This window comes from Meles meles, chromosome 20 (assembly GCF_922984935.1).
Source record: "Meles meles chromosome 20, mMelMel3.1 paternal haplotype, whole genome shotgun sequence".
Taxonomy (NCBI): Eukaryota; Metazoa; Chordata; class Mammalia; order Carnivora; family Mustelidae; genus Meles; species Meles meles.
In genome coordinates, this window is record NC_060085.1 from 8,127,933 (window position 1) to 8,152,781 (window position 24,849).

The 24,849-nt window shown below is 54.6% G+C and overlaps 2 protein-coding genes and 1 long non-coding RNA gene across 3 annotated transcripts in view; 1 reads left to right on the forward strand and 2 right to left on the reverse strand.

Moving 5' to 3' along the window:
- LDLR (low density lipoprotein receptor) overlaps positions 1–3,915 on the forward strand; it is a 34,475-nt gene extending 30,560 nt beyond the window's left edge. Inside the window, exons 16-18 of the mRNA XM_045991045.1 lie at positions 336–413; positions 1,494–1,651; positions 2,167–3,915. Coding sequence (XP_045847001.1) covers positions 336–413; positions 1,494–1,651; positions 2,167–2,202 — 272 coding nt within the window. The 3' untranslated portion in view covers positions 2,203–3,915. The remainder of the gene's footprint in view (positions 1–335; positions 414–1,493; positions 1,652–2,166) is intronic.
- Positions 3,865–9,133, reverse strand: LOC123932624. Its single transcript, XR_006816465.1, has 4 exons — positions 8,703–9,133; positions 6,005–6,079; positions 4,403–4,515; positions 3,865–3,998 (listed from the first exon to the last, which is right to left on the reverse strand). It is a non-coding gene; the product is annotated as an uncharacterized LOC123932624 (long non-coding RNA).
- A 1,817-nt stretch (positions 9,134–10,950) lies between these two features.
- SPC24 (SPC24 component of NDC80 kinetochore complex) lies at positions 10,951–16,645 on the reverse strand. Its single transcript, XM_045991495.1, has 5 exons — positions 16,470–16,645; positions 12,443–12,587; positions 12,170–12,274; positions 11,952–12,028; positions 10,951–11,154 (listed from the first exon to the last, which is right to left on the reverse strand). Exons 1-5 carry the CDS (start codon positions 16,627–16,629, stop codon positions 11,048–11,050), a joined length of 594 nt encoding a protein of 197 aa, XP_045847451.1. The 5' UTR covers positions 16,630–16,645; the 3' UTR covers positions 10,951–11,047.
- Positions 16,646–24,849: the final 8,204 nt, after the last annotated feature.

The following is a 24,849-nucleotide window of genomic DNA, read 5'->3' on the forward strand; positions in this document are numbered from 1 at the left end:
AGAGGCTCCAAGTTCCTTCAAACTTTTTTTAAGATTTATTTGAGAGAGAGAGAGTGAGCACAAGCAGGGCAAAGGGAGAGGGAGAGAAACCCAACCAGACTCCCTGCACAGCCTAACCCGGGGCTTGATCTCAGGACCCCGAGATCAGGACCTGAGCCAAAATCAGGTGTCGGATGCTTAACCAACTACACCACCCAGGCGCCCCTCCCTTGAACCTTTAAGGACACCAGGAAGCGTCAGGCGTTCCCCTGTGTGTGTCGGTTGTCAGACGCCTGCTGTGTTTCCCGGGCCCTCATGGTGGAGCTGAGCCTTGCTTTGTCCTTTGTCCCATGCAGCCCTGGGTGACGCGGCCAGCAGAGGAGATGAGGAGAAGCCCAGGAGCGTGGGGGCACTGTACATAATCCTCCCAATCGGTAAGCCCACCGGCCAGGCCCACCCCGGCCTGGCCTCCTACCCTGTGACCGCCTGGGCCAGCCCACCTTTTCTCCCAGCTCTCGGGGCGGCCCCTGGCCAAGGACGAAGCCCCCCACCTGCTCAGAGCTGACGCATCAGCGGGGCCAGGCCCCGAGGGAGCTGCAGGGAAGGCCCCCGCCGCCCGAGGGACACCTGCTGAACGGTTCTCCTGCAGGGGGAGTTCAGGGAGTTGTACCCCGCATTGCCCCGCCTCACCCCTGTCAGTCACCCCTCTTTTAGTCACATCCTTTATTCCTTTTCTGAGCAAACCCTCTCGAGGTGTCCCTTCCCCAGCGGGGACCCGCGTGTCGTCTGGCTGGGAGGGGACTGACATGGCAGTGGGACCCTCACCCCCGGGCGGGCTGATGGGGGCGGCACCCACCCCCTGTCCTCCCAGCGGAGCCGGAGTCTCTCCCACCCTCTGGGCCTTGGCCAGAACTTTTTTCTTAATTTATTTATAAGATTTTATTTATTTGCGAGAGAGCAAGAGAGAGAAGGAGCAGAGGGAGAAGCAGACTCCCCACGGAGCAGGGAGCCCAACTTAGGGAGTCCCAGGATCATGACCTGAGCCCAAGGCAGACGTTTAACTGACTGAACCACCCAGGCCAGGATTTTTTACAAACCTGGGCTGGCTGAGCCCTTGGCTGGTCCCTGGTCTGGCACGCCACCACGGGGCCCGCTAGAAATGAGGCAAAGAGCATCTGGACGGAAGAAAGGAGTTTTGGCTCCCGGGGATCGAATGCAGTCCCATTTCTGGAAGAGGGGAGGCCCCCCGTGCGGTGACTCAGAGGAAACCTGGGAACATCAACCACCGTGGGGCATTTCCGGGCCGAGGCCGTCGCAGTGGGCCTCGAGTTAGAGATTTGTTACGCACACAGGGAGGTTTTTTCCCTAGTGGACAAGTATGGCTTCGAATTTGGACCCAAAAAACCCCTCTATATGTCAGAAGGCCCAGAGTCTGCGGGCGGTGTCCCTGGGTGAGGGTGCGGGGAGCTGGGCGCGCTCCGGGGCGCCCCCTGACCGGGCCCCTCCCCCCGCAGTCCTGCTCACCCTCCTGTGCTTCGGGACCTTCCTCCTCTGGAAGAACTGGCGCCTGCGGAGCATCAACAGCATCAACTTCGACAACCCCGTGTACCAGAAGACCACGGAGGACGAGGTCCGCATCTGCTGCAGCCCGGACGGCTACACCTACCCTTCGGTGAGCGCCCGCCCCCACCCAGAGGCTGCGGGACCCCCCCCCCCCAGAGCCCTTCTGGGGTGGGGGGCGACAGCATGAAGAAAAGAGGGGGAAACAAGCCAGTGGGGGCTGGGGGAGCTTAGATGAGGGGGCTGGGGCAGGCTTCCCTGAGGCTGGTGTGGCTGGAGCTGAGAATTGCGGGAGGGGAGTGTCAGTGGCCGGGGGTGGGAAGCCAAGGGAAGGGACAGGATGGGATGGGATGAGGCCACTGGAGGATTCTGGCTTTGCTCTCACAAGATGGGAGCCCTGGAGAGGGTTCTGGGCTTGGCCAGACTTGGGGCTCACAGGCGCCCTCAGGTGGCTGTGGGGGGAAAAAGACCGGGGCCAAGGTCGGGAGCTGGGGACCAGGACAGAGGCCGCTGCGCTGGTCCCAGCCAGCGATGAGGGGGGCTGGGGGGCCAGGAGGCGTAGGTGGCCTCTGGCCATGTTTACTGAACGTTGGCCTGATCGCTTCCGGCGTTTCTCTTTCGTGACAGAGACAGATGGTCAGCCTGGAGGACGAGGCGGCGTGAACTGCTGCTTCCAGGCCCGTCCTTCCCCGGAACCTGCTGCTGGTCACGGGCAGGAAGAAGACTTTCTCCCCAGACCCTTGACCTGCCCCAAACCCTTCCTGAGACCTTGACGCCCTCCCGTTTCATGCAAAGAAAGCAGCGAACCCAAAGCAGCGCCTGCAGCCGCTGGGCCTGTCCTGCCAGAGCTTTGTTCTATATATTTATTCGTCTGGGAGGCAGACGGGCTTCCGACGGCGCCCGTGCGACGGGTTGAGGTTGGAATTTTTTTTCTTTGTGACTTAGCGGAGAAGAGAAGGCCGAATGAGCTGGGGGGGGCGTCTCTGCCCTCTCCAGGGACTGCCAGAGGGACAGAGAAGGCAAGGGGCTGGGAACTGGAGAGCAGACCCTACCCGACCTGCGAGGTCCTGGGTGGCTGCTCTACCCCTCCCCGTCCCCGCCCCTGCCCCAGCCCGAGTCCCCAAACTCAGGAGTAAACGTGCTCACCTCTGCCTTGCTGGACAGCCAGCGCTCACTGTTGCTTTGCTGCACCTCAGGTCCGGATCAAACTCGGGTTTTCCAAGCGAGGTCTGTGCCCTCCTTTGACACCAAGACTCTGGCATTGGTCTTGACCTGGCCAAATCCAGCATCCCGGGGGGGTGGGGCCAAGTGAGTCCCGTTCATTCCCCGAAACCTCCACCGTCCCCAGGTTACCGGTTGCCCTTAATATGGATTAAGTGCCTGAGACGCCCAGTTAGCTGATGGCGGGCAGACAGCGGCCTCCAATCTCTAAGAGCGTTCTGTGGTCCAGGTGTGGTGGCCTGGACCGCAGCCCCCGCGCCTCTGCCAGACCCTTCCAGATCGCTCGAGCACTTTTTTTTTCTAGTTCAGGGCTGTATCTTGTATAACATTGACATTGTTACTGTTTTGCACTGGTTTCTGCTCTGGTTGGGATGGGCTCCGGGCCCGCGCGTGGACGACCATGCGGGATCTCGGGACCTCTCCCCTCTCCCCTCTCCCCGCCGAGCGCCTCAAAGCCGCCGTCTTCACTGTCCCACTAGTGTTTCTGCTTCTGTGCAGACGCCCTGAGCCATTCATTTCCCCCAACAAGATGCTTGTCGTCGATGGGTGCCCGCCCAGCACGGGCACGGCATTTTAGCCCTGTAAGACATCCCCCTGGGCTTGGTCGGCTCACGGGACTTCTTAAAACGTCTCTCCCATGCTCTCATCCGTGTCGCCCTTCCGACCAAAGAGAGAAGAGGCGGCCTCCTGTGGCCTCCTGCCTGGCCTCGTCCGGGGCCTGCCCGTCGCTCACCGCATGACCGCCTGACACTGTGCCCTACCCTCTAGGAAACTGTGAAGCCTTTTCTCCCGCCGAAGCATGTAAATAACCCCCCCGTACAGATCACGGAGTGGGGGGGCTTTTTTGTTATGTTTGCACTTTGTATATTTGTTAAACGTGTATCACTTCTATATATGAAACAAAGATCTATTTATTTTTGCAAACCCTGGTTGCTGCATCGCTGACCCCTCCGGGGGCTCTGCCTTGGGGGGAAGTCGTCTCTGAGACGCCTCTTTTTGTACAAAGATTAGCGCAAAGCTCTTCAGGAGAATCGTGTCTGTGTTGTATATATGGTGGGTTGCTTTTGGGGGGTGGGTATCGCTTTTTAAACCCCTGTATAGAATGTTTTTATAGCCCGAATGTCTTACTGTGATCGATTAAATTTCTTAAATGAACTGCTGGCAAAACCCAGACCGTTTTCTTCCTCTGGTGTGTGGGCTCCTTCTGTGCATGGGCAGGACTCCCCCAGAAGATGGATCTGGAAAAGGGAACATTTCCTCAGAGCTCGGGACGGGCTACAGGCTATGGGGTGCTTCCCTGAATTGGGGTTTTGCTAAATCTCCCGCATGCTCATTCACAGAACCTGCATTTATGGGACTCCTGTGTTGTGGGCCGGGTCCTGGTCTAGGAATGTGGGAGACCGCAGTGAATAAAACCATAGAAGTGAGAGTCTGCCCTCAAGGAGCTGACATTGTAGAAGGGGAAATAGATACAAAGACTATAATGTTAGAAGAATATTCTAGAAGAATTTTAGGGCAGTGGGACAGAGAAGTGACTCCTTTCGGGAGGGCTCAGGGAAGGATTCTCCAAGGAGGTGACGTCTGAGCTGAATCCAGACGCTGAACTGGGGGGGAGAGTGGCCTGGGGCCGAGACCTTCCCACCTGGTCCAATCAGACGATTTCCACACCCGCACGGAGCTTCCCTTCAGAAGACCGTTTGGGGTCCCGGAGTGGTTGCTGTGAGGTTTTCTTGAAGGATGAAACAGGATAAACACCTGTGAAATTAATCAGTAAGACATAAAACGAGATTTTCCAACACAAATCCAAATAATCATGAGTTCCCCACGAATTCTCACATTCCATAGCGGCAACATTCGGCGAGAGCTGTGGGCGTCCAACCACGTGCTTCCCTGTTCTTTCCTGCACCCCGGCTTTACGGGGGTCTGGACCTGCTGGCCATTAAGACCCCTTTCCCTGGGCATGGCAGATCAAACCACAAGTAGTCTAGGCGGGTCCCTGGGAGGGGTGCGCTCAGGAACACAGCAGGTGGACGGATAGAAAGAACTTAATATGGGGAACTGCGTATAAGAGACCAAAAAACTAACAAAACAAAAAAAAAACAAAACAAAAACAAAAAAAGACCAAACCATCATGACATGCCAGCTCACACTCCAGGATTCCACTTGAGGTCCCTAAAGAATTCTGATTCGTAGATACCGGAAGGAGATGGTGGGCGCCAGGGGCTGGGGGAGGGGCTGGGAGAGGGGCGTGGCGAGTTGGCATTCAGTGGGGACGGAGATTCAGTTTGGGAAGAAGGAAGTTCTGGCCGTGGCCGCACAACCATGTGATTGTACTTGATGCCCTTGAGTTAGATGGTTAAACATGGTTAAGATGGCGAATTTGATGTTTTGTGTATTGGAACACAATTGGAACACATACTAAATGATAATTTAGAGACTAAACTGGGGAACAATAGGCAGCCAGAAGTAAGCAACAGCGTAGGATGGGGCTGGCGTCACTGGACCCGGGGAGGGAGCGGGTGGGAGCCTCCCAGGAGACACTGTGTATGGCAGACGAAAAGGGAGAGTCAGCGTCTCCCCTCCTCCCGGTGCTCTCTCCCACCAGCGGCCTCCATTGGCTGAACCCAGCGGGACCTGGGGAATGGGGTCCCCTGCCTTACAGGGCAGAGGAAGGGAGAGCAGGAACGGGGTGGGAAGGGGCGACCCAGAGAGCCCGACAGTGGGGTGGGAAGGAACACATCCTGGGCCAGGCCACCTAGGTTGGGATGGATGACCCCGAGCCCACGAGAGCCTCAGTTTCCCCACCTGAAACTGGGCCCAGTGCTAATCCCCTCCCAGGCTCAGAGCAGGGGTCGGGGGTTCTGCGCATGCCCGGAGAGGAAGGCCGGGGGCCGAGAGCCTGTTATCTTTTCTGTGGCCACAGGGTGGCACTTCCTTCCTTCCTTCCGCCTTTTGTCTTGGGAAGGTTCCAAATTGCCTCTGGGGGTGAAAACTGAGCAGAAGGCACAGGACGCCGCGGGCCCCGCACGCGGGCGCTCGATAATTGGTTGATTGACTGATTCCATGCTCAGCCGCGTGGCAAACGAGCGTAAATGGACAAATGAGCGTAAATGGCTTGGCAAACAGAAGGGGCCTGGAGGTGCCCGGGGATGCAGCGACGGGGAGGTGGCAAGAGTTGGGGGGGGGGGGGTCCCTGGGCCAAGGGCACGCAAGGGGGTGGCCAGAGGTGATGGAAGCTTCTTACCGGTATCTGGCTTCAGCTGTTTTCTGCTGAAAGACTGGTGACTGAAACCCTTCCTCGGGGCCCCCACAGCAACCCCTGCAAATGATACCGCCACGTAGGGCTTAGAGCTTCGTCTGCTCCTCCGTGTGGCCCCCTGAGGAGAGGACAGTAGCCAGCGCCCATTTCACAGATGGGAAAGGGGAGGCTTGGGTGGGTCACTGGGCTCAGCTCATGCAGCTCCGGGGCGTGGGAGGATAGTTCCCACCCCATGGCTTCCCCTGCTGGCTGCGAGGGGTAGAGGGGCCGGATTCTTAGGGCTCAGAACAGGGTCTCCTATTGGAAGGCCCTACGGCGGCCTCCCTGGTCTGTGGGCTCAGCACCAGAGAACCGTGACGGTGCTGGTTCTGGCGGGGCAGAGACATCCTGCCGCTTGGGGACTGTCACCCCCAAGGACAGGGTGGGGGACTGGCGGTCCTGTCCTCCTCGGTTCTGAGGGCTCAGTAGCTCTGGCCAGGGCAGGGTGGGTGGCGGGAGGAAGTTGCTCCCCTAAGCTTGATACCCCCAACTTGTGTCCTCTGTTGCCCCGCCCCTGGCAGCCCAAACCACAGCTGCCTGCGGTGAGTCAGGCTGGAGCCTGCGGGACTGAGCCCAGGTGGGGGGGGGGGGGGGCAGAGGGCTGCCCTTCACCCCCCCAGCCCCGCAGCTTCCCCTGCCAGCCCCTCCCCCCTGTGGGAGGGGCAGTACCTCCTTCAGTCCCCCAGGAAGTGAATTCTCAGAGGAAGGGATGAGGGCGAGCCCTGGTCACATCAGCCACCCTGCAGAGCTGGGCAGCTAGGGGTGGGGAGGGGGGTTGGAGACGGGCCGCCCTGGGGACTCTGGGTCTGGTCCAGCTCCCACTCCAGAAAGCTCGGGTTTCAGCCTTGCTTCCTGCCCTTGGTGGAGGGGCTCCCTCCTCCTGGAGCCCCACCCTCCCAGGCCCAGCTGCTCTGCTTATCCTGGCCTCTACTCCCACGCTGTGCCTGGGATGGAGGGGGGAGCTTGGGGGTTCACGGCAAGACCAGCCCTCTCTAGAAACGCTGGGCTACTGCAAGGTGTCCTGTGCTAAAGACTCCCTTTCCCGGGTCCCAACTCTGGTCCTGCCTGGAATCTGAAATCCTCTCCAGATCTTACTGGGGACTGCAGGCCCAGCATGATCAAGCAACCACTCCCTAGTCCGGACCCTATGGCATCAACCCCCCCCCCCCTCACTGCTTTGCTACCCCTGCACACCCACCTTTGCACTTGCTGTTCCCTCTGCCTGGATCATGATCTCCACACTTTTGCACCCTGGGGGCTCAGGTCTGGGCTCCAACGCCCCCTCCTCCCCTGGGCCTCTTATAGAAATCCCCCCGCCCAGAACAGCAACGGCTTGTATCACTAACTGGAAGGGGGAGTTCGGTACCCAAACTCTGGGTCCTGTCCAAACCCTGGCTCTGCTGCTCATCCCCCGTGAGAACTTACACAATTAACTGGTGTACTCTCTGTGACTCAGTTTCCTCCTCAACCCATTAGTCTTGGCCTCCACGGGAGTGTGGCTCCCTGATGCAGAAGGGTGGCCCGGTGGGCCAGAGATGCCCTGCCCACATTTCTGCATCAGTTGGGGAGCCTGCAGGAGGTCCCCAGACCACACGCAGGGGATCCCCAGGAACCCAAACCCTGTCTTGAGGACAACCTTTCCGGTCTCTCCCCAGCCAGTCCAGAGAGATCAGGCCTCGGCCTCACATCCTGCAATGGAGGTTTGATTCCAGCCCCGGAACCCGGTGCCCCAGGCACACGCACACTCGCTCACCACTGAAGAGTCTGTTCACAGCTCACATGGGGACGGGGGTGGGGGACACTGGGTGGACCACCCAGGGCAATGAAAGTCCTGGGAGTTTAGAGAAAGAGGCCAAGTGGGCCCCTCGGGGGCAGGCAGTGGGGGCTGGCCCCACGACTGCCCAGTGTGCGGGCCTCCACTCTCCCTCAGCATTTCCTGGGCTCCTTCCCCAAAACACCGGCTACAAGCCGGGTCAGCTGGGCCTTCGGACGTCTGACTCGTGGCCAGCTATCCGCGATGACTTTATCGGGAACGTCAGCTTTGCAGCTCCAGCAACACAGGCCCGGGCTCCCCACTGCTGGGCCTCTTTCTCCGCGGGTCACCTTGAAAAAGGGGCTGCGGAGCTGCTCCTCCACGGACCCCTCAGCCCTACTGGGGGGGGCTCAGACCCAGGGGTGTCACTGTCCTGTGACTTTGGGCAGGTGACCGGACCATTCCGTGCCGGTCGGCCCACCTGTAAGATGAACACTCTTTCCTGGCTTGGGAAGACGCTGGGGGGGGCACGAGGGGAAGGGGGTCAAGGCCAGTGAGCCGGCTCCCCAGTCCCGGGCATGGGGACACGAATCTCACTTCTCCTTCAGCCAGGCTGGGCCAAACCCGCAGCAGGCCCGTGGCTGGCCTCCAGAGTCCCGGGGCTGGTGACCACCACGGCCGGGGCGGCTCTCCGAGGAAGGCCGCGCGGGGGCAGGGGCGGGGGAGCACCCTGGAGGCTGTGGGCCCGAGGCTGGCCTGCCGGCTGTCCCGGGCACCCAGCCAGCACCGGGCAGTGAGTCAGGGCCCAGGCATGCGGAGGGCCGGGTCCTCTCCCGGCCCCTGTGAGCTCAGGCGCCTCCCTGCACCCGCCCGCCAGGCCACGTTCCTTACCCGCTTGCTCATGCCGCCGGCCCGTCCCCGGGGGTGGTGGCGGACGGTGCTGTCTGGGTCGACAGAGGCACACGGCCGCTCTGAGCCAGGGTTCACGCGGCCTCCCTGAAGGGACCGTCTTCTTGGGGAAACTGAGCTCCACGCCGGCCAATACCTCCTCGGCCCCTTCCCAGAACCAAGCAAAGCGACTGCGTGGAGGGAGGGCTTTAGGGCCTGGGCCTCAGGCGCTCCCAGGCTCTGGTCTGCAAGGAGCCGCACACCTGCAGGCTTGCTTGATGCGCTACAAGGATGCGCGGGTCGCCTGCCGGGGGCTCTCAGCTGGGCTGGGCCGGGCCGGTTCTCACGCGCTCCCCCCACCCCCCCCCCCGCAGGGTGCACTGCCGGCACCTTCCCCCCTGCCGTCAAGCAGGTGGAGGCCAGCTGTTAGCAGGAAAGCCCATCAGCGCGACAGCAGCTACTCAGCCTGGCTGGTTCTTGGCTGAGGCTGCAAGGTGGGGTGTGGGGGCGGGGCACTGCCTCGTGTGTGCTCGACTGAGGGGTGCTCCTGGCATCCAGATGGGGAGGGCCAGAAATGCTGCTCAAGGTCCTGCAATGTCCAGGACAGCCTGTACCACAGAGAATGACTGGGCCCGATGTCCCTAGGGCTGAGGTGGGAAAACCATGGTCAAGTTCAAGTCTTTTGCCCTCCGGAGGCTGATGGTACCAACAGGAGGCTCTGCGCCTATTTCATGCCATAAAAGACCCTACTGTTCTTGAAAATGAAAACAGCTCAGGAGGAATTATGAGACCATTTACTCGAACATGTAAAGCCAAGCCCTTGGCATAGGAACAGAACCTCGAAGGTTGTGGGAATCCTTGTGAACCAAGTGAACTGATCCATGCCCCTAGAGTCTGACAGGCAGACTTCTTTGCCCCAGAACCCGCAAGGGTGACCTGAGTGGACCGTGTCTGGTGCCCATGATGTGCTCAGAAGCCACTGGAACCTCCTGCTCACTGCTCTGCCTGGAATGCCTCCTTTCCAATCAGAAACCACTGTAACCTGGCACCTTCTAGAAACAACTCCTTTATGCGGCCGTGTACAAAACCCCCGACCAGAGGACCCAGAGGCTCGTGTGACCGTGCCATACCTCCCGACCAGGCTGTACGTAGAAGGCAGTCCCTAGGTTTGAGGGGAAACTACTTCCCTTCTCTGCCCTCAGGCAGGCAGGCTGGCCATAAGCTTCCCATTCTCAGTGGTACCCCAGGTCACTGGGGGTGTGGGAGGTGGACACGGAGTTCAGTCTGGGTTGTCTGCTGCATCAGTTAGATTTACTTGAGCTGTGGAGCGCCTGGCTGCCTCCGTCAGGGGAGCAGGCCTCTCTTGATCTCAGGGTCGTGAGTTCAGGCCCCATGCTGAGTGTGTAGAGATTCTAAACAAAAACAAAAAACCCCAAAACAAAACGGAAAAGAGCGGCACACCAAGACTACGTAGTCTCCCCTCATAAACTAGTCCCGTGCTGGGCGCCTGGGTGGCTCAGTCTGCTGAGCGTCTGACTCGATCTCAGCTCAAGTCTGGATCTCAGGGTCATGAGTTCAAGCCCTGTATTGGGCTCTACACTGGGTGGGGAGCCTACTTCAAAAGAAAAGGTCCAGGGGCGCCTGGGTGGCTCAGCTGGTTAAGCATCTGATTCTTGCTTTCAGCTCAGGTTATGATCTCGGGGTCATGGGGCTGAGCTCTGGATCAGGCTCCATACTCAGCCCGGAGTGTACATGTCCCTCTTCCCAAGCTCACACTCTCTCTTTTTCTCTCTCCAATAAATAAACAAATAAAATCTTAAAACAAAAGTCCAGTGCTGCTGATACCCAGCTCCACGGTCATCAGGGAACCAGGCTCCCGTCAACCCTAGAGGCTTATACCCCTCCTTACGTGCGGCAACAGGGCTGCCAGGGCTCCAGCCAGCACCTCCATGTTCCAGTTCTGGGCACACGGTGGCACTCAAGACTATGCCCCGAGTCACTACAAAGGGGCCCAACTTGAATCACAGATGACAAAGACGCAGGACGGGTCATCATACACTATGGTGCCATTTGCACAGTGTGGCCACGATGTGAAGCTGCAGGTCTAGTCTCCAGGCAGTTCTCCGAAGTTCCCTAGCCAAGGCTGTGCCAGCGCTGAGGCCAAAGGCCAAATGAAATTCAGTTAAAACAAAAACCAAAAAAAACCCAAAAGACAAACAAAAAAAACAAAAAAAACCCAGACTATTTGTGTACAAACATTTAATGTCCAGTTCCTCTCACCCTCGAGACACCGACCGCCCAGCACACCTGGGTCGTGCCGTGGGTGGAAGCGTCCCCGAGGCCCCCGGCTACCAGTCTGTGTCCACCAGGCTCCAGAGGTAGTCGCTGATGAACTTCCTGGAGAGCTGGGTGCTGTCCAGGTGGAGAGGCTGCGCGATGCTCGGGCCGTGATGGACTGAGGGCGCGGATGTAAGGAAGCCTGACACACACGGCACCCCCGGGACCCCAGGAGTGAAGGATACTCCCCCTGAAGAAACTGCAAGACGGTATTTAGAGACCGAACGAGATTTCTGTGAACAAAAAGTTAAATTCTGATAACGTACTATCTTTACAAAAAATTGTGCTGAAATACATATAAAATCTACCATCTTAGCGAGTTTTTAAGTGTAGAGCTCAGTGGCATTAAGTACAGGCACGGGATTGTGCAGCCATCCGCACCATCGGTCTCCAGAACTTTCCATCTTCCCCATGGAGACGCTGTTGCCATGGACCACAGACTCCCCTTCCCCTCCCCCGGATGCCTGCCATCTCCTTCCTGTCTCTGTGGCTTTGACTCCCCTAGGGACCCTTCCTGTCTGTGGAACGAGACACCTGTTTACTTGTTGTGTCTGGCTGGTTTCACTTACCATGTCCTCCAGGTACAACCATGTTCTAGTATGTGCCAGAACGTCCTCCCTGACTACAGCATACCTCAAGGACAGGTACACCAGCGTGTGCTTACCCAGCAGTCTGCCATGCCATCGCTGGGTCGCTCCCACCTTTTGGCCGTGGGGACCACCGCCGTCATGCACACAGGTGTCCAACTATCTCTTTGAGGCTCTGCTTTCCGTATTTTTGTGTCTGTACCCAGAAGGGGGGCTGCGGGGTCCTCTGGGGGTTTGGGGGACTTGCCAGACTGCGGTTCACAGTGGCCCTACAGGCCCCCCTCGCCACCAGCGGCGCACCGGGCTCCGCTTTCTCCGCAAAGGATACTGCCTTTGACCATGCCCGCCTCGCTCTCATAGTCCCACTCGATTTTACTGATTCGATGATAAAGTTGAGCCACGTACCTGTATGAGAACACACGAACGCACGAACACACACACACACACACACAGAGGAGGAGAGAGAAAAGAAAGTCACCCCAAGCATGGACTCCAGCTCAGAGCTGTGGGATCACACCCGCCGCCCTGCGTGCTGGAGGGACCTACACAGCCGAAGGGATGGTGACCGTCGTGTCTTCGTCAACTTCCCTTTCCTGTCTCTCCAGACTGGCCTCGATCTCCTTGAGCTCCTCCAGCTCTTGGGTGAGCTGAGTAAAGCAGACAGTTAAGGTCACCTTGCTCTGGAGCGGGGTTGCCCCCGCTAACCCCAGCCACGGGGAGGCCTAGGGTCCCTGGCTCGAAGCCCGGCGCCCGGCGGGAATGAATGGGCGTGCCGCGGTGAGCCCGCAGCCCGGCCGCCGCACCCAGCAGGAAGGATATCCGAGGCTGGCCTTCACGCGGGTGTCCTCCGCGCCCGCCTTCTGAAGCTCCTCTTTGAGCTGCTGCAACTCGACGGCCCCCTGGTGCGCCCGCTCTTTGGCATCAAGGAGGCTCTGGGCCACTTCTTCCTCCATGGCCAGGATCTCTGCGGATGGGGGAGAGAAGGCTGAGGCCCTTCGGCATGGTTTCTCCTGGGTCTGCCCGTGCCGGAGGCCTTGGCCACTCCTCACTTCCTCGCCTACGGCTCCCCAAACTGCTGGTCCTATTTCCAAAAGCCCACCACCCCGTTCCATCCGGACCTCGCAAAAGTGTTACTATTTCACCAAAACACATTTGAATCCGCCAAAGAAAATGAACAAATGGGTAAAGAAATCAAGAAATCAACCAATCCAGCCTTTCCTTGCACACCTAGTCTTAATTTATAATGTCACGTTCAACTTTGTTGCCCAAGCAAGAAGCTTGGCCCTTGCTTTCCACATCCAATTAGCGATCCAGGCCTGGCCTGGCCAGTCCCCTCCTCCTGGCTAGCGGGAACCCCCTCATGGGTTCCTCCAGGACCAACCCAACAGCCTCCCCCGCGCTCCCTGCTTTGGTCTCTCCTATTGCCAATCCCTTCTGCTCTCTGCCTCTGGTGCGGCTGCCTTAGAGACCAAATGAGAAGTCCCTCCCCTGCTCAAAGACCACCCATGGCCCCCTAGTGTCTAAAAGATAAGGCCCGGGTCCCTCTGAGCAGCTTTAACTTCACCGACAGCCTTTCTCGCTGCTTTTCACCCCACCGTGTGCTTTCCTCACTGCTCTGGCCACAGAGACACCTCATCATTCTGCAAACAAGCCCCGTTTTTTTACAGGGCCTGGCCTCCACCTGCCTGTCCACTGTGGGACGCCGCTGTGCTCCTGCCCATTGCACACTCCTGGACCCAGCCTTCAAGACCTCCTGGGCAGTGCACAACTTGGGCAGCTGGACACTCTCCTCTCCCTCCTAGGGTGCGGCCATGCTTCCCTGACAGCACCCCAGCTCCGAATGACTCGTTCCTCCTCTTTCCTCCTCGAATCAGGGATTACATCTTACAGCTACCGTAGATCGCCAGCACCTACTCAGAATAAACACGCTTTGAACAAAACATCCAGAAAGATCAAAAACACCCTAACAAGGTTACCATGTTCCTTCCCAGACAGCTGGAGAAACCCGCCAACTTAAAGAAGGCACAGATGGAAATGCTTCCCAAAGGGCTGGCGTTTAAGTGTTTACAAACTTACATTAAGTTAATTATTCATCAAAATATTGTATGTATATGGCTGTGAAAATTTAAATGCACACAGGCACCCCCCCCCCCGCCCCCACCAGCCTCTCCACCCCTCTGAAGCAGCCACTTTCAACTCCTCACTGTTTTCTCTGGCATTGACCTTCACATTTCTAAATAATCTGCTTATGCTGCTATTTCTTGATTTGTCTGTTTTAAACAGTGCCTGCTGATTTCCTGTTAGGATAGCTGAGGGTCTGGTTCTCTTCTGCAGCCTTCCTGCCCCTTCTCCCCTCACCCTCCCCACAGACAACCTGAGTCTCCTTGGATTCCTCCCTGGGAGGGCCCTCCTCCCTCACAAGTCTCTGAGGGATGTGGCTTTAGCCCCGCCCCCATGGAGAGGTGAAGGACAAGAAGCCCCAAGATGTTCAGTGACTTGTCCACAGGCGCTTAGCTCTGAAGCCCGGATCTGAACTGAATCCCAGCTCCCTGGTCCACTGACTCTTGTCTCCCAGCCCCAACTCCATCCGTTCTGCTAAAACTCAGGCAGTGTGGGTGATGCCATCTTCTCCCCCAACCATCAGTGGAGGGGGCGGTGAATGGAGTAGGGAGGAGAGAAGAGAGAGGAACAAGAGAGGTGGAGGACAGAAGGAGAAGACTGACTGGGCATCCACCAAACTTAGAACCTCCAAACTCCTGCTGGGGGCTCGCTGCCGGCAGGGTCTTGCTGTGGCTGACCTTCAGCACTTTTTCCTGGGTCTCCAAGTTCACTCTCACCTTGTGACCTTGGCATTTGCAGCCACCTCTGCCAGGAACATTCTTGCCCCAAGCCATCCCCTGCCTAGCTCCTAGGTCATTTCGGTCTCAACCTAAACAGCATCTCCGTGTGAAATGTAACCGTAAAAAGGCATTTAAAAAAACAAAACAAAACAAAAAACAAAACCCTGGCAACGAAACCACTGTGGAAAACTGGATGACAGTTTCTCAAAAGATTAAATATCAAATTACCATGTGATCTAGCGATTCCACTTCTGGGAAAATGCAAAAAGAATTGAAAGCAGGGACCCAAAGAGATATTTGCACACCCATGTTCACGGCAGCATTATTCACAGCAGCTGGGGGCTGGAAGCTACCAACTGTCCATCAGTGGATGAATGGACAAACAAAATGAGGTATGGCCATACACTGGATTATTATTTAGCCCTACAAGGAAAGGAAATTCTGACTGGCTACAACGTGGATGAATCTTCAAATCATTGTGCTATGTGAGTGCCTCAGTCAGCGTCTGCCTTTGGCTCAGGTCATGATCCCAGGGACCTGAAATGGAGGCCCGCTCCGTGGGGAGTGTGCTCCTCCCTCTGTCTCTGCCTGCTGCTCCCCCTGCTTGTGCGCAGCACAAGAGAGACGAAAGTTTATCTCTCTGTCAAAATAAATGAATAAAATCTTAAAAAAAAAAATAAAAAGAAACCACTGTGCTCAATGAAATAAGCCAGACACGAAATATAAAAAAATAACAATAAAAAGAAAATAAGCCAGACACAAAATTCCAGGACTCCAGTTTATATGAGGTCCCTAGAACAGTCAAAATCCATAGAGACAGGAAGCAGAATGGTGGGTGCCAGGGGCTGGGAGGAGGGGAAATGGGGAGCCAGCGTTTAAGGAATAGTTTCAGTTGCGGACAATGAAAACATTCTGGAGACGGACGGTGGGGTTGGCGGCACAATGATGTCAATCTGCTTAACACCACCGAACTGACACTTAGAAATGGCTAAGTCTTCCAACAATTTTATACCCTCCCCCAAACTGCAACCTTAAAAGCAATAAAAACCTGGCACTGAGAGCAGTGACAATGGGTGCTATCAACGGTCCCATTTTACAGAGGAGGACACCGAGGCTTGAGAGGGCAGCCACTGGACTGGGGCCACTGGCCTCATGAGTTACCTGAAATCCAGGTGGGGCGCTGGGTGAGCCCCTCTCACCTGTGGGAGAGGCTCGATCAAGTCCTCTCTCTCCAGCACGTTAAGATATTATCAGCAAAGCCTTTTTTCCCTTAACTTTAAGAGTCTTACATTTGATGGTGTCTTCAATTCCACGTAAATGGTATTATCTACCCACTCTTCTCTCCATATAAAGCAGGGGGCACTTTCCCAGCACGGATCTGTTGAATCCTCACCATGGCCCTGGCTTCCTCCCAAGTCTCCTTGGGTTTCTGCTAAAACATCCTCTTTCCAAAAGGCTTTCACTGACCTGCCCCAAAACATCACCACACCCGCCTATACAATCCAATTTTTCTCCCTAGCCCATCACCTCCCGACTTACCCATTTTTCTTGTTGATCTTCTGACCTGCCCCCCCCAACCCCCGCTAGCATTAACAATCCTCTAAGGGATTTTGTCTGTTTCCTTCTCTGCTTCCACCCAGGCACACAGCAGGTGCTCGGTAAAACAGCTGAACCGCCTCAGGAAGTGGGGATGCTGGGAGCAAAACTCAGAGCTTTGACTCCTGAGCCCCACGCCGGACCCTGAGTTCCCCAGCTCCTGCTCACGGAACGCTCAGCGTTGGTTCAGACCCTGCGAACTCCTATATTCACCAGTTAACTCCCTGGGAGGTGGCTGCCATCCTGCAGCCCATTTCACGGGTGGGGAAACTAAGGCTCAGAGCGGGCGGTGTCTACGGGAGAATGGGGCAGGGATGGGAGCGCCCAGGAGGGAGGGTTTCAAGGCTGACCCGCCGCCCCCTGCCATGACGCGGGCCTGGGTCCCGGCCGCCCCCGGGCCCAGCCCTGACCTCGCAGCCGTTGCTCGGCGTTGTCTTGCGTCTCCAGCAGGCGCTCCACCACTTGTTCGTGGCGTCCCAGCAGCCGCCGTTGCTGTGCCTCCGCGCGGTTAGCGCCTAGCAGGCTCAGCAACCCCTGGCTCACCTCCTCCATGTCGCGGAAGGCCGCCATGACTACGCCAGGACCATTCCCGCGCAAGTTTAACTGCCCTCAGGGCCCGCCCCTTTCCCAAGAGCCCCGTTTCCATTGGCTTGATCCTCCATCAGTCATCAGGGAATGGGCGGGAGGTAGCTTCAGGTCTGGCCTAGTGCGCCTGCGCCGGCGCTTCCGTCAGTCTCTGGCGATGGCTAATAGGCGCAGGGAGGGGGGTGTGTGTGCCCGCGGGAGTCCTGCGTGATGCGCCTGCGCAGGCTGGAAAGCGTCAGGCAAGTCATGAAACTGTCTTCTTGGCAGCCCACGGCCTCCAGGGCGGGATTTTAGGGGCGAAGCCTTAGGACTGCGTCTCGTGGAGCTGACGTTCAATAGAGTGTGCGTGGGGAACTCACAGTCAACGTAATAAATAAATAAATTCCATAACAGCCAGCATAGCAAGATGGAGTCTGCAGCCAGATTTATGGGGTTCGAATCCCACTTACTACCTTTGTTCCCTGTGCAAATGACTTCACCCCTCTGTGCCTCCCTTTCCTCTTCAGTAAAATGGGGGTCGTAATAGTACCTACTTCGGGGTTGGCGTGAGAATTCAGTGAGGACGGTGCTGGGTATTCAGTGAGCACTGTATTAAGGCGTTAAACAAAACCTACACAGAACACTAGTAAGTGAGGCAGCCAGCCTACTTAGAACACCACAACACCATGCCGTGCGAAGGGCTATAGTAGAGAGAAGAAACACGTGCCCATTCACGTGACAAATTTCTCAGACTGTGGTAAAGAAATCAATTCAGCAGGTCATGACCAGCATTTTCTACAAAATACAATGAGGGGGAAAAAAATCAGTGCATTGTGTACAGAAAGTTAAGTATTGTTTTGGGGAACTCCAAAATCCGCATCTGTGTACTGGGTGTGACATTATATTTTTGAAAAATGGCTACGGAAATAGTTCCAACCTTGCCACTCCCTGTCAAGAGGCAGACTCTCGTTTTCCTTTTGAACTTCGGCAGGACTTTGTGTGCAACAGATAAAATGTGGCAGAAAGGATATTCTGAATTACAAGCCTCAGTCAGAAACTAGGGTGCAGCTTCTGCCTCGTGCTAGCTTGTGCTCTCTCTTGCTCTCCTGCCCTCTCTCGGTTTGGGGATACTCTGTCTCAGAGCCCAGCTGCCATGTTGCGAGGAACCCAAGAGCCTCCCAGATGAGGCCGCAGCAGAAGCCAGCGTCAACCATCAGACGAGTGAGTGAGTGAGTGAGCACTGAAAAGACTTCAAACCCCAGCCTTGGAGCCATCCCAGCGGACACCAAGAGGACCAGAGACAGCTGGCCCCACCAAGCTCTGTTGAAACTGCGGATCTGGGAGCAAGATCAATGCCATTGTTTAAAGGCAGTCCATCTGGGAATAATCCAGCCGTAACACCTGGATTGCTGGGTCACGTGTGAAATTTCTGTCTTACTGTAGGTCCCACAAAAAACCCTGAAAGCCACTGTTCTAGTGGCGAGGCCTCACAACGAAACGAACGAACAGGATCATTTTAGTGAGGAACATGTGCTTTGAAGGCCCTCCAGCAGGGTCTAGGATAGCGTCCCTGGAGCTGGGGATAGGGAAGGAAGTGACTTGAGGCTATGTGGTCAGGGGCAGGGACCGACTCTCTCGGGGCAGGAGACATAGGAACTAGGAACCGGGATCTGAGTGATAAAATGATGTTGGGAAACCAGCGCCAGGCAAAAGAAAGAGCCTATGGACAGAAAGGACAATAAAGTGGGGAAATTTTTAGTTTGAGGACTACTGAGGAGGTTCATGTGACTGGAGAGGAGTAGGGAGAGGGTTTATTGGACCCCTGAGACTTTATTCCAGTATAACAGGAAGCATTAGAAGGCACTGTGTAGGGGAGAGCTATGGAGTGAACTGGCTTCCAGATCTTCCAGAGTCTAGAGAATTTCAGGGCCAGCTGGATATGCAGAACGAGGAAAAGGAAGAAGTTGCTTCCTGGGCGTTTGGCCCAAACATCTGGATGGGTGGTGGTGCTTGTGGGCAAGATGGAGAGGAACCGGCATGGAGGGGAGGGGCTCCATGAAGTGAAAGGTTTAGGGAAGTTCGTAGTAGCTGGGGAATGGCCACATGGAACCATCGAGAAGGTGCTTGCTTGGCAGTGAGTCTGCAGAGACACTTAGGGAATAAAAGCCGGTTGTCCAGATGCACCTGAGACCAGATGTAAGGACCAAGCACTGAGACCCGCTGACTGTAAGGAAAGAGGAGAAGCGAGCAGAACAGGGAAGGCATCACCAGGGAGGAAGGAGAGAAGCTACCACCAAGCCGTCAGGAAATGTGATTTGATTGCCCATCAGGACTCTGACAGGTCCCCCGCCCCATGCCTGGCGTCACCTTCTTCCTCAGAGCTTATTTTATTATTTTTTTTTAAAGTTTTATTTATTTAAGTCATCTCTACACCCAACGTGGGGCTTGAACCCATGACCCTGAGATCAACAGTCCCATGTTCTACCTACTGAGCCGGCCAGGCACCCCCAGAGCTTACTTTGCTTTGAAGAGACAGTTTTTGTGATGACCCCATGGGCTGTTTTTATATTTTAACAGCGGTCCTGGAGCTGGGAACACCCTTAGCGCTGAAGGGTTGATTTAATCTTAACCCAGGTCACAGGGCTCTTTGAAATTTGATCAAAGCAGGGACACAGGCTCTTCCTCGAAAAACTACACGCCACATCCACACACATTTGGATTTTGTGCGTTAGTTCAGGTTTAGGACTCCAGAAGACCATCTCCAGATTTTTAGGCCAAGAAGCTCCCCGGCCTTTGTCTCATGGCGGGGTAGCTAGCACTTTGGCAGAAACGTGGGTGTTTGGGTGTGGAGTTGCATCCCCGGAGTCAGCATTTACGGCGAGGAACGCTCACTCACCTCCTGTTGGCTGAGCCCTTAGGCTAGATTGCTCTGTTACCCTCAACTGTGTGACCTTTGGTGGCTGGAGCTCATATTCTCCACGTCTAAAGGGGGTGGATTACTACCAACGCAGAGTGAAATAATGAGGAGATAAGACGTCAGGGGTTCAGTTTCTGGTTCCCCAGATTACCTGTGACCTTGGCAAGCTCTAAACCTTTCTAAACCAGGGGCTAATGATAGCTCTCTTATCAGCTGGGGTGGGGTGTTCATGAGATAAGCCATTTGGGATTGCACAACCGTAGCCTGACAGATATAAATGCTCCTGTCAAAAAAGGTCATTCACCTCCCTTCCAAAAATCAAAGCAAGAACCACCTCACCACTGTTAGGATGGGGACTATTAAAAAAAAAAAAAAAAAAAAAAAAGTATGGGCGGGAGTGGAGAGGGAATTGGACGAATCCTTGTGCATTGTGGGTAGGAATGTAAAATGGCGCAGCCACTATGGAAAACAATATGGCGGGTGCTCACAAAATTAAAAATGGAATAACCCAGCAATTTCACTTCTAGGTATAGAGCCCCAAAATTGAAAGCGAGGATTTGGAGCTATTTCTACACCCGAAGTGATTTGTAATAGCCAAAAAGGTGGGAGCAACCCAAGTGTCCCACTGATGGATGGTTGAACAAGCTTTGATGTATCTGTCCATATGAAGGGATGTTACTCAGTCTTAAAAAGAAAATTCTGACAGATGTGATACGGGTGAACCTTGAGGACATCGTGCTCATTGAAGTAAGCCAGTCATAAAAAGACAACCGCTGCGTAATTGCATTTATTTGAAGTCCCTCCAGTAGTTAAATCCATAGAGACAAAAAGTAGACCAAGGGTTGCCAGGTGGGGTGGTGATGAGTCGGTGTTTTTTTTTGTTTTGTTTTGTTTTTTTTAAAGATTTTATTTATTTATTTGACAGAGAGAGATCACAAGTAGACAGAGAGGCAGGCAGAGAGAGAGAGAGGGAAGCAGGCTCGCTGCTGAGCAGAGAGCCCGATGCGGGACTTGATCCCAGGACCCTGAGATCATGACCCGAGCCGAAGGCAGCGGTTCAACTCACTGAGCCACCCAGGCGCCCCAGATGAGTCGGTGTTTAATGGGCCCAGTTTCAGTTTGGGAAGAGGAAAGAGTCCTGGAGGTGGGTGGTGGGGATGGTTACACAAGTGTGAATGTGTTTCATGCCACGGGACTGGACACTTAAAAAAATTGGCTTCAAGGCGGGGTGCCTGGGTGGCTCAGTCGGTGAAGTGTCTGCCTTCAGCTTGCGTCATGATCCTGGGTCCTGGGATGAAATCCTGCATTGGGCTCCCTGCTTGGTGGGAAGCCTGCTTCTCCCTCTCCCACTCCCCCTGCTTGTGTTCCTTCTCTCACTGTGTCTCTGTCAAATAAATAAAATCTTTTTTTTTTTTTAAAGACTTTATTTATTTATTTGAAAGACAGAAATCACAAGTAGGTGGAGAGGCAGGCAGAGAGAGAGGAGGAAGCAGGCTCCCTGCTGAGCAGAGAGCCTGATGCGGGGCTCGATCCCAGGATCCTGGGATCATGACCTGAGCCGAAGGCAGAGGCTTTAACCCACTGAGCCACCCAGGCGCCCCAAATAAATAAAATCTTAAAAAAAAAATGGCTTTGATGGGGGGCATCTGGCTGGCTCTGTCAGTGGAAGGTGTGACTCTTGATCACGGGGTTGTGAGTTCAAGCCCCGCATTGGGTATAGAGATTAGTTTTAAAAAAATAAATAAATAAAATCTTTAAGAAATGGCTTACATGGGGGCGCCTGGGTGGCTCAGCGGGTTAAAGCCTCTGCCTTCAGCTCAGGTCATGATCCCAGGGTCCTGGGATCGAGCCCCGCATCGGGCTCTCTGCTTGGCTGGGAGCCTGCTTCCTCCTCTCTCTCTCTGCCTGCCTCTCTGCCTACTTGTAATCTCTATCTGTCAAATAAATAAATCTTTAAAAAAAAAAAAAAAAGAAATGGCTTACATGGTGTCATGAATATTTTACCACAAATAAAAATAAAAATACATATATCAGCAAAAAGCAAAGCAAGAAACTGGGTGGTGCTGAGGAAAGGGATCTTAAGCCTGAGCTAACAAGTTAACAAGGGTGACAAAGGGGTGCCTGGGTGGCTCAGTGGGTTAAGCCTCTGCCTTCAGCTCAGGTCATGATCTCAGGGTCCTGGGCTCAAGTCCCGCATTGGGCTCTCTGCTCAGCAGGGAGCCTGCTTCCCCGCTCTCTGCCTGCCTCTTTGCCTACTTGTGATCTCTCTGTGTCAAATAAATAAATAAAGTCTTAAAAAAAAAACAACAACCAAAAAGCAAAAAACAAGGATGACAAAATGGGCCTTGGAGATTGCTTGTGGGCAACAATATTTTTCATTTCTGGAAGGCCTCTTGGTTCATAGAGCCCTCTGGAAAACTGACAGTAGACCTTTAGTTCAGAAATACATAACCTTACATAAACTTCTGGGATTTTCAAGACCTTCTGAAAGCCCCCATGATCTAGTGGTGGAACGGTCCAGAGGAAGAACAGAGGAGAGATAAGGAGAGCAACCTTCAGTAACCCTTGGGGGAAGTGAGGGGAGGGACCCAGGGATGGGCAGGGTGGACACTCCACATCCAGTCTTGGTGTTGCTAATACAGGGTATTGTTTGAAAGCCATATATTTTTGTACAGGATCTGTGCACAAAACGTATGCATAGGATACCTTGATAAAAAATCCAACAGCAAACCAAGATTCTAAAAACCGAACCTATCAGAAAAAGGTCTGGCAGGAGACACTCCAACGTGTTGACAACAGCAGGCATTTCAACCAGTTGGGACCATGGCACCTTCCACTGTGCCAAACACTTCTGTATTTTTAGAATTTTGCCTTGTACAGTCACGATGAATTATTTTGTTCACAAGGGAAAAAAAAATCAGTAAAGATGTTTTCTTTTTTTTATTTTAAAGGATTTTTTTTTTTTTAGATTTTATTTATTTATTTATTTGACAGAGAGAGAGATCACAAGTAGACAGAGAGGCAGGCAGAGAGAGAGAGAGAGGGAAGCAGGCTTGCTGCTGAGCAGAAAGCCCGATGCGGGACTCGATCGCAGGACCCTGAGATCATGACCTGAGCCAAAGGCAGCGGCTTAACCCACTGAGCCACCCAGGCGCCCCAGTAAAGATGTTTTCTGAGGTGTTCACAGCAGGTGTTCATTAAAACTTTCTGTGGGGAGCCTGCGTGGTAAGGGTTGAGCAATAGACTCTTGGTTTCAGCTCAGGTTCTGATCTTGGGGTTACAGGATCGAGCTCCATGTTGGGCTCCATACTCAGTGGAACCTGCTTAGGGACTCTCCCTCTGTCCCGCCTGCTCGTGCTCTAAAATAAATAAATAAATCGGTTGTTTTTTTTTTTAAAGATTTTATTTATTTATTTGACAGAGAGAGATCACAAGTAGATGGAGAGGTAGGCAGAGAGAGAGGGGGAAGCAGGAGAAGCTGCAGGCAGAGGGAGAAGCAGGTTCTCCGCTGAGCAAGGAGCCCCACGTGGGACTGGATGCCAGAACCCTGGGATCATGACCTGAGCCAAAGGCAGATGCTTCACCAACTGAGCCACCCAAGTGCCTCTCAAATAAATCTCTTTTTGGAAAATGGACTGATTTGGGGGCGCCTGGGTGGCTCAGTGGTAAAGCGTCTGGATGGGTTTCAGTTCAGGTGGCAATCTCGGTGTCATGGGATGGAGTCTTGTGTCCAGCTCTGCGCCCAGCTAGGAGTTGGCCTGGGATTCTCTCTCTCCCTCTGCCCCTCCCCCTACCCACAGGGACTCTCTTTCCAAAACAAAATTAAAAAATAAGGGGCGCCTGGGTGGCTCAGTGGTTTAAGCCGCTGCCTTCGGCTCAGGTCATGATCTCAGGGTCCTGGGATCAAGTCCTGCATCCGGCTCTCTGCTCTGAAGGGAGCCTGCTTCCCTCTCACTCTCTCTGCCTGCCTCTCTGCCTACTTGTGATCTCTCTCTCTGTCAAATAAATAAATAAAATCTTTAAAAAAAAAAAAAAATGTAAATTAGTTACAATTGATTTGTGCTCCATGGCCACGCGTGGTTACCAGATCAAAACTGGAGATGCAGGGGCGCCTGGGTGGCTCAGTGGGTTAAAGCCTCTGCCTTCGGCTCAGGTCATGATCCCAGGGTCCTGGAATGGAGCCCCGCATCAGGCTCTCTGTTCAGAGGAGAGTCTGCTTCCCTCTCTCTGCCTGCTTCTCTGCCTAATTGTGATCTCTGTCTGTCAAATAAATAAAATCTTTAAAAAAAACCCCAAAAAACTGGAGATACAGAACATTGCCATGGTTGGAGAAAATTTTTTGGTTTTTTAAGATTTATTTATTTGGGGCGCCAGGGTGGCTCAGTGGGTGAAGCCTCTGCCTTTGGCCCAGATCATGATCTCAGGGTCCTGGGATCCAGCCCCACACCGGGCTCTCTGCTCAGCGGAGAACCTGCTTCTCCCTCTGCCTGCAGCTTCTCCTGCTTGTGCTCTCTTTGAGAAACAAATAAGATCTTAAGAAAAAAAAAATCTAGAAGCTTAAAGAGGAGTACGGGGAGACAAAGACCAGAGGCTGCCTTGTGGATGGTATAAGATAGCTTTATTAAATTCCTTTACCTTCTACAACAGGTTTACAAAAAGGAGTACTTCATTTAAGTGTAATACTGTCTTTATGGACGTACCGTGGTCAGAAAGTGAAGTTAAAGGTCATGAATACACGTGAGAAGAGCACTGGGGCGGGGGCCGGACCTCCCTGGAGCCTCGCACACCAAGCCCCGCAGGCAGGGGAGGGGAAAGCAGGGATAAAGGCGGACTTATCTGGGTTTGGGGGGGGTGGCGGCTGGGGATTGTCAATGAGCTGCTTCTAGGAGCTTAAAATAAACCTCACTGCTGGCTCTGGGGCCACAGAGGCAGGCACACAACTCTTGCACCACTCCTCAAAGCCGTCCCCAGTCCGCTCCGGTTTTGTGCCCTCTCGGACTTACACCTGCGCATGCGCACACGCAACCCTTCGACCGTCCAAGCTCTTTCGTGCCCAGTACCTCCCTTCAGTCACAAAGCAAGCCAGACTCCATCAAGCCAAGAAACCCCCTTTTCTAGAGAGCAGCCAGCGCCCCGCTTTACTGAATGAATGCGAACACTCAGGGCTGTGGTTTGGCTCCGTCACTGGCGGCTCAGCGCAGAGACCTGGCTGAGAGGGGACAGGACCCCTATTAGCTGGGGACCTCAATTCCCTGTCATAAGGCACTTCTCAAGGTTCTGAACCCATCCCCCACCCCGTTTTTCTTTGT

Coding starts and splice junctions, on each gene's coding strand:
- SPC24 (XM_045991495.1), bottom strand. CDS start 16,629: ATGGCGGCCTTCCGCGACATGGAGGAGGTGAGCCAGGGGTTGCTGAGC. Junction 12,275..12,442: donor CGCGTGAAGGCCAGCCTCGG/ATATCCTTCCTG, acceptor TGTCTGCTTTAC/TCAGCTCACCCAAGAGCTGG. Junction 11,155..11,951: donor GGCGGGCATGGTCAAAGGCA/GTATCCTTTGCG, acceptor CCGCGCCCTCAG/TCCATCACGGCCCGAGCATC.